General features: G+C 39.8%; 1 protein-coding gene across 1 annotated transcript; it reads left to right on the top strand.

The window, feature by feature from the left end:
* The first annotated feature begins 4,173 nt into the window (after positions 1–4,173).
* On the top strand, positions 4,174–6,207 carry LOC132285953 (GDSL esterase/lipase At5g41890). Its single transcript, XM_059788194.1, has 5 exons — positions 4,174–4,441; positions 5,031–5,167; positions 5,269–5,511; positions 5,623–5,881; positions 5,969–6,207. Exons 1-5 carry the CDS (start codon positions 4,174–4,176, stop codon positions 6,202–6,204), a joined length of 1,143 nt encoding a protein of 380 aa, XP_059644177.1. The 3' UTR covers positions 6,205–6,207.
* The last annotated feature ends 2,923 nt before the right edge of the window (positions 6,208–9,130 follow it).

Below are 9,130 nucleotides of genomic sequence, written 5' to 3'. Positions count from 1 at the left end.
CGACAGTCTTACCCATTTGATTCTTAAAAACTTTGCTGACAAGTCGTTGATAAGTTGCTCCCGCATTCTTTAATCCAAAAGGCATAACTTTGTAGCAGTATGTTCCTCGCTCGGTGACAAAAGAATTTTTTTCTTCATCTGCGGGGTCCATAGGAATCTGATTATAACCTGAATATGCGTCCAGAAAGGTTAAACGCTCATACCCCGTGGTGGCATCCACCATTTGATCAATCTTAGGCAACGGGAAGCTGTCCTTCGGACAGGCTTTGTTTAAATTGGTGAAATCAATGCATATGCGCCATTTCCCATTTTTCTTCTGCACCACAACGACGTTGGACAACCACTCAGGGTAGTGCACCTCTCTGATAAATCCCGCATCAAGCAGCCTATCAACTTCTTCCGTTATGATCTGATTACGTTCTGGAGCAAATCTTCGCTGCTTCTATTTCACTGGTTTGAAATTAGGATTGACATTTAGGGAATGACAGGAGACGGAAGGACTAATTCCAGGCATGTCGAGGTGACTCCATGCAAATACGTCGACATTGTGGGACAAGAAATCCACTAGCTCTTGTTGCTCTTCTCTGGTCAGTCTTATACCCACTCTGGTAGTTCGTTCTGGCCTGGACTGATCGATCTGCACATCCAGAAGGGGCTCCTCGGTCAAGTCGGCTGACTCCTCCACCCTATTCTGCTCGAGTGGAGGTTCCTGTAATTGCTATCTAGGGCTTGTCGACCGGACGGGCGCCTTTCCTTTCCCTGCATGCTTTAGTGTGACGGAATAACACTCTTTGGCTGCGACCTGATCCCCCCGAATGTCTATCACTTTATCTCCATCGGGCCCGAGGCACCTCATGACCTGATGCAGAGTTGAGGGTACACCTCGGACTCTGTGAATCCATCCTCTTCCCATCAGGAGATTATACGAGGGGTGAATTTCCACAACCACAAAAGTTTCCATAAGAGCTCGCTCTGCAGCTTGAACTTCTACTTCCACCATCCCGACGGGTTCCACCCTCTTCCCATCGAACCCTAATAAGGGATTTCCGGTGGGCTTGAGCCTCTCTGGTTTAATGTCGAGCCTGTCAAATGTGTCCCTCGGCATAACATTCGCACTGCTCCCAGGATCGATCAGAACTCTGCGCACCAAGCAATCTGCCACTGTCAAACTGACTACCAACGGGTCGTCATGAGGCAGTTGAACACGCTGCAGGTCTGTCCAGTCGAACTTTATCTGCATTGACGGGCTCTGTTGGTGTAGAGTGGTCACATTGCCGACCCTTTTCTTCATCTGCGCCTGCCGCAGGCGCACCCGTAGCAGCTCATCTGACTCTTCACTAGGCTCGGGTCGACCATGGATAGCATTGATTATACGAACTGGTTGCGAATTGTGGGAGCTTTGTTTATGACTCCTTTTTATTTGTTCCACTGGTCGATTCTGCTCCATCGCCGAGCCTTGAACATAACTCGCAAACTCCCCTCTAGCTATCAACATCTCCACTTGCCTCCTCAGGTTCCTGCATTCGTTAGTCTGATGTCCGAAATCAGAATGAAAAGCACAATGTTTAGTTTGATCCCTCTGTTCGAGGGGTTGTCTAATTGGCAGTGGTGGATGAAACTTGTCCTTGTTCTCCTGATACAACCTCGCCAGAGTGACCTTCAGCGGAGTAATCAACTCTTCCTCCCTGGACCTTTTTTCGGCCTTCCAAGTGGTCTGACGTTGCGGCTGAGCCTGCTTCTGCCTGATCTTTGCCTTGGACTTTTCCTCGGTCGACACAAGCGACGTTGTCCGAGCATTAACTGCCTCCTCTTCTTCGAGGCGCACAAAGCCATCGGCTCTCTCATTGAGTTCATCCATGGTAGCTGGCGTATTCACTACCAGACTGGTGTGAAACGGAGTTCCGCGTGTCATGGCTAACTTGAAGGCTTGAACTGCCGTAGAAGGATGGCATTCGATTACCATACTCTTAGTGAGATTAAACCTGGTAAGAAAGGCCTGGAGCCGTTCATCCTTGTGTTGCCGCATCGTGAACAGGCTCGAGATGTCCTTCGGCGGGCGTTTGTTCCCATAGTACTGGCTTATGAACCGATCGCACAGGTCCCTGAAACTGCCAATGGAGCTCCTAGGCAAGTTTTTGAACCAGCTGAGCGCCGGTCCGGCCAGGCTTGTAGGGAAGCATTTGCACATTAAAGAGTCGTTTTCCGTATTCAGGGCCATTTTCAACTGGATATGATACACATGATCGATCGGATCGGTTGTTCCGTCAAACAGAATAAAGACTGGCATAGCAAACTTCCTTGGATGCGGCGCATTCAAGATCTCGTCGGTGAATGGTGAATCCACCGTCCGAGCTGCGGATCGGAGAGCTTCATTCTCTCTCTGGAGTCCAGCGGTAGCTCTGTGAGTTACGGTTCTGCCCTCCGAACCGTGATGAGTGACAGTAACCATGGAGGGCCGGTAAGACGGATCGAACGACCGTTCCTCTATGAACTCTCTCTGCCAAGGCGACGCTACTCGACGGCGATCTACCTCCATCACTTCCTCTCGGTCAAACCTTTCCCGCTGCGGATCAACGTGAGTCGAGCCTTCGTGATCTTCAACTCGACGAACATTTGGCGGCAAATTGTCCATCATCCTTTCATCACGGTGGTGAGCTGACTGATTGTTCTCGTTCTGATCGCCTTGATGCGCGATACTAGATGGAACACCTCCTTCTCCGACCGGAAGCGGATGCGAAACTGCGGGTATCTGCCGATGCTGCAGTCCAGCTTTCAATTCTGCATTTTCTTTTCTGAGAGCTTCAATCAAGTTCATCAACTCTTCAAGCTTTGTTTGCTGGACAGCCTCCATCGGATTGGAGCTTTCACCTATCATTATTCCCGAACGGAGTAAAGGCATTAATCTCAAGTTCGCGAGTAGATCTGAGCTTCGTGAGTAGGAATTTTTAGATCTGGCTTCTAATTCTCCGAATTATGCTCACTGTTTACAAGATCTGAATTGTCTGAACTCTAAATCCGTCAGATCCTGCCACAATCGAGCAACTCGTGGTTGCGTAGATCTGAAGTCACTCCTGCCAAAGCTTCAAGAATCGTAATTCCTCCAGAGTAGGTCACAATCGCTCAGATCTGGATTCAAATCCGCAGGATCGAGTCTCGATCAACCGAATTGGTTTGAATCCATTCGATACTCCTCATTGATCAACCAAACTTTCATGCGTTTCCCACAGACGGCGCCAATTGAAGATGCAAGAAACTCCTTCTATTCTTTCTCTCTCTAGAATTCTTACACCTCAACCCGAAAAAAGATCCCCCTCCCCTTCATTCCAACTCCTATTTATAGATACTTACAAGATATTTACAAGATATTTACAAGATATTTACTAATTGCTGGACCTGGGCCTATTCCTCTGTAAGCCCTGGTCACCCTTGATGGGCTTACTCCCGTCCGGCCCATATGGCAGTGTCTTTCTATGGGCTGACCCAGCTGTTCGGACTGAAGGTTGTGTTTTGCGAGTCGGACCTGGCCCATGTCATCCAGGGCCTCCTCATATATACATATATATATATGTATGTATGTATATAAAGGAAGAAATACTTGATTTTATATACATGTCATCTCCTTTATTTCTTTGTCCTATTTCCCCAGTTTTCATAAGTTTCATTTTTATTTTTATTTATTTATTACTTTTAATCTTATTTAAAAATTAAAGAAAACAAACTTTAATACAATTCGAAACTTTTATCATTTCTCTTCTACATATATCAACTCTAAATTTGGTTAATATATAAACTGCACACAAGTGTAATGAAATTAGAAAAATTGCAATTAGTGGTAGTTTTAAAATTTTTGACTTATCAACTGGCATTCTTAAATAAAAGATTGTGATCCATCAAATGTTGGATCTGTGGTATAAATTATGTCCACGTGAAGTATACCCACAAGAAGAGAAGGTTCAAATTAATACTTTGATCACTGAAATGATCGAAGAAAGAAAAATGTAGTACTTGAAAACATTAGGTTAGATATCAATAATGAAGATGTGCAATTGACCAATTCACTCAGACTATTTCAAACATCTTACCTGCCATAGCAGTAGGTCATTAAAAACTGCACTGGTCTGTCTGTCTCTCTTACCTAGCATGCATGCATTAGGGTCTGTCATCAATTCAACAATGGAGATCTTGATTAGTAGGATTTCATTGCAGCCTTATTGGCTCTTCATATTGGTCATTCTTCTATCTTTGCATGTGTTTCCATCTTCTTCTTCTTCTTCTTTTACGACATTCGTGTTCGGAGATTCATTAGTTGATGCTGGAAACAATGACTATCTTTTCACCCTCTCAAAGGCCGACTCTCCTCCTTACGGTATTGATTTTACACCTTCTGGTGGCCAACCTACTGGAAGATTCACCAATGGTCGCACCGTATCAGACATTGTAGGTATATATATATATATATATATATATATATATATATAGATATATATATATATATATATTGTGGCACATGTATATATGATAATACTCCTCTGCCACTATTTTGAGTAGTACTAGTAAGTAATTAGTTATATGTTCTTTAATTTTTTTCCCTATTTAATAAGAGCCTGCTAAAAGATTGACTGACTAATTTAGGTCTGTTACCGTTAGAACATGTTTAGTTTGGGTTAAAATTAAAATAAAATAAAAAATGTGTACGTAGTTTCTTCATTATGAGCAATATTTCATCTAATATTCAAGTGTTTCATAAATGAAGTGGATAATATGTCAACAGCTAGACCATTTAAGTTTCAACTAATTTGGGGTGAGCTAGGTCATTGTTTGATTGATATCAAGCTAACCAACCATATTGGAGGTTATAAGAGAAGCTATGATCTATCTATCTATCTATCTATATATATATAGCTAGCTAATATGAAAAATTAATCACAATTAACCTGATGTAAGTAATGGGTAGATAAGTTAATTTGATTAATAATTAAACTCGTACTCTTGTTAGCACTAAATGAATGAATTAATTCCATGTGTTTCAGGTGAAGCTCTTGGAGGAAATGGAAAGTCATTTCCTCCCCCTTACCTAGCCCCTAACGCAACATCTAACATAATTCTCAATGGAATCAATTATGCTTCGGGAGCTTCAGGAATTTTGGATGAAACCGGGACCTTGTTTGTACGTACAACCTTTTATTTTAAAAATAATTAATTAATATATAGTTATGATTTTCATAATTGGAATTACAAATAACACTTAGTTTTAATTACAATGCACAGATAGGAAGGGTTCCACTGAGAGTGCAAATCAACTACTTCGAGGAAAGTAGGAATTATATTGTGAATGTGATGGGAGAGAATGGAACAAACACATTCTTGAAGAGGGCAATCTTCTCTCTAACAATTGGATCAAATGATATTCTCAACTACTTCCAACCATCAATCCCTTTTTTTGAGGAAGACAAGGTTTCCCCTACTCTCTTCCAGGACTTCATGTTGTCCAACTTCACCATGCACCTTAAGGTACACTACACACATATATATATACCTTCATTAATTCATATATATATATATATATATATATATATATACACATTTCATAATTCATTGTTGTATGTATGTATATATATGAAGCGACTGCACGGTTTAGGGGCTCGAAAATTCATTGTAGGCGGAGTAGGACCTCTGGGATGTATACCATTTGTGCGTGCCCTCCACCTTGTACCTAATGGAAAATGCTCTGTTAAGGTGAATACGTTGATTCAAGGATACAATACAAGGCTGATTCAGGTGCTAAATCATTTGAATCGAGAATTGGGGCCCGAAGCTATCTTTATATATACAAATTCATACCATGTTGTTGAGGGGATCATACGAAATTATCGTCACTATGGTAATTAAGCTCACAACTGATATTAATGGAATTTCTAATTTTCTAATACTAATATATATATATATATATATACACGTTGAATGGTAGGTTTTGAGAATGCTGAGTCACCATGCTGTGGGGGATTTTTCCCTCCATTTGTGTGTTTTAAGGGAAGGAATGCAAATGCAAGCTCTGTGATGTGCGATGATCGATCAAAGTACGTGTTTTGGGATGCATATCACCCCACAGAAGCGGCTAATATCATCATTGCTCAAAATTTACTGAATGGTGATCAGACTGTTAGCTCCCCAATCAACATTCGTCAGCTCTACAACTATAATTAATAGGAATCCAAATTATATATATATATATATATATATATATTCGTGTATGTATGCAGAATATGTTTCAAATCATTATTTGGCATCTTAATTAACTGGATTGCTGTATGCGTGTAACTGTAGTAATTTTCTCCTCTTTACTTAAGTGAAATTTGTAAATATGTATGGTTTATGCGTGCATGTGTACTGTAACTCTGTAACGTGAACTACCAAGAGATGAGATTTAGCATTTGGGTTAATTGGGCCTTGATGGACCTTACAAATCCAACCAAGGTTTGGTGTCCACAAAGTCAATTTCATAAATTTGAGGTGACAAATCATATTATGAAAACTTTAATGAATAGTTTGGACAGTCAAAAGCTTAAATATCATATGTAACACGGTTTTCAATTCAATTTGAACATCCATATCCTGGTAAAGCAATCAATACTCACTAGCTCACTAGTTTTGACATTTTGTTGACCAAATTATATCATTTGGAGCTTCGTTTTCATGTTTGTTCTGTAATATAGTAGAGTTGTCTAATTTTACTGATGGAGCGATTTTCCCCCCTAAGCTTCTTTTATTAAAAAACAACCAAACTTAATAGGTACTCTAACAGTAATCAACCCAATAATCTAGTGGGTTCTGCTAATTATTCAACCCGGATACAGTAGGGAATCTTCTGGTGGATTTGGTAGTATGTAATTGGTATTGGAACTTTACTGATACTCAAGTCCAATGTGTGCAATTTGCTAGCCTGGAGGATTTTCAAAGCTTGCAATGCCTCAAGTATGGAAGCCACCTTGGATGAAAATGGTGAAATGTGGCGTGGATGTTGGTTTTCAAATGTAACATCTGATCAGAGGAGAAGGGGCAGTATTCGGAGCTCCTAAGGGCACCGATGTTGGTTTAGTTGTGTTTAAGCCGTTCTCCTCATCCACTATTCGTGAGACACAGATAGTGTGCTTATTACATACCCTCAACTGGGGCAAAGAAGCCTGCCGTTAAGGATGTGTGGTTTGAAAGTGTTGTGAATGAGGTGATTGTTGCAATCGATGATTACTCCTCTTTCTCTTCTTGAGATTTCCTCCCATCATTTTTGTTATCATGGTGGCAAAAGCTTGGCTCCAGATCGTTTTGTTTTCGATTATCCGTTGTCGAGGAACTTCTGGTGGCCAGACTATTATCAAGCGTCCAGTCAATGACCTCATGTTGTTATGTTTGTTGAATGTTAGCTATGTTGATGTTCTTGTGATAGTGAAGGATGACTTATGTAATATTGTTGTGTAGTTGCAGAGCTATGTTGATTCTATGATTGGGGCCGAACTTATAAGCAACATTACCATCTAATATAAGAATATTTTAAACCAAAAATATATATTCTCGATTATACATACAAAATGACTTATGTAATATTGTTGTGTAGTTGCAGAGGTGGAGCCAGGATTCTATGATTGGGGCCGAACTTATAAGCAACATTACCATCTAATATAAGAATATTTTAAACCAAAAATATATATTCTCGATTATACATACAAAAATTTATTAAATCAACCGCCAGCCAAGTAGTGTAAAAAAAAAAAAATTAGTCTATTTAGTCAAAAATGACATAAATATGTACAAAAATCAACAAAAAAGACCCAATAACTACTACAAAAGGCCAAATAATTATCTTTGAGACAATAAAATTCATATATTATCGATTGGTAGCTTGACCATGTATAACCAATTAACTTGAAATTAAATTTTTTATTTTTTTTATTTTATCAAACTTCCGTAATAAACACAAAAAAAAACAGACCATAAGACGTTAAGCCAAAATTTAAAAAAACCTTAACTATAAAGCAAAAACCAGAACACATCAAGTGTAATAACAAATCAATTATATTCTACTACTATTTTCAATTATCAATTAATAGTATAAATCATATAATAATAATAATAATAATAATAATAATAATTCAAAAGTGGTACCTCTAATTCAGTAGTTCTTTACACCAATCTAGTCCAATATAAGAGCAAGACTCCAAGTCTCCAACCATATGAATCAGAATCAATGAGATTTGAAATTGTTAACACCTAAAATATAATTCGAGACAATTAGGCCACGTGGTCAAAAAATCACGAGGTCTAAACTTTGGGTCAACCCATGATCATCAGGGCGAAAGATTAATTTCTAATCATAGTGATCCAATTTAAGGCTGAGAAGGAAGAAGAGTGGATTTTTAGGCCATTAAAATTGATATGAGGTTCCGAGCTCATAACCGGCCATGATTGAGACTTGGTCTCAATCATCATGATCATGAGTTTAGGCCAAAATTCTCTCAGTCATCATGGTCATGAACATTAGGCCAAAATCTTCTCAGTCACTATGGTCATGAGAGTCTCAGTCATCATGATCATGAGTTTAGGCCAAAATCTTCTCAGTCACTATGGTCATGAGAGTCTCAGTCTCATGGTCATGAGTTTAGGCCATTTTTCTCTCAGTATCATGATCATGAACTTAGGCCATATATCCTCTCAGTCATCATGATCATGAACATTAGGCCAAAATCTTCTCAGTCACTATGGTAGTCTCAATCATCATGATCATGAGTCTCGGTCATCATGATCATGAGTTTAGGCCAAAATCCTCTCAGTCACTATAGTCATGAGAGTCTCAGTCTCATGGTCATGAGTTTAGACCATTTTTCTCTCAGTATCATGATCATGAATTTAGGCCATATATCCTCTCAGTCGCTATGGTCATGAGCTTAGGCCAAAATCTTCTCAGTCACTATGGTCATGATCCTCTCAGTCACTATGGTTATGACTTTCGGTGTCAATGGTCATGGTCATGAGTTTTTGCTAAATTTCACTCAGTTACTATGGTCATGAGAGTCTCAGTCTCAATGATCATGAGTCCCGACCAAAACTCTCAGCGTCACAATGACTGAGACTCTCAGTC

This window comes from Cornus florida, unplaced genomic scaffold (assembly GCF_030987335.1).
Source record: "Cornus florida cultivar Cherokee Brave unplaced genomic scaffold, ASM3098733v1 CherokeeBrave_3.0.0_Hap2_Chr11, whole genome shotgun sequence".
In the NCBI taxonomy this organism is placed as follows: Eukaryota; Viridiplantae; Streptophyta; class Magnoliopsida; order Cornales; family Cornaceae; genus Cornus; species Cornus florida.
The sequence above is the reverse complement of the archived record's forward strand: the minus strand, read 5'-3'. Positions and strand labels throughout refer to the sequence as shown.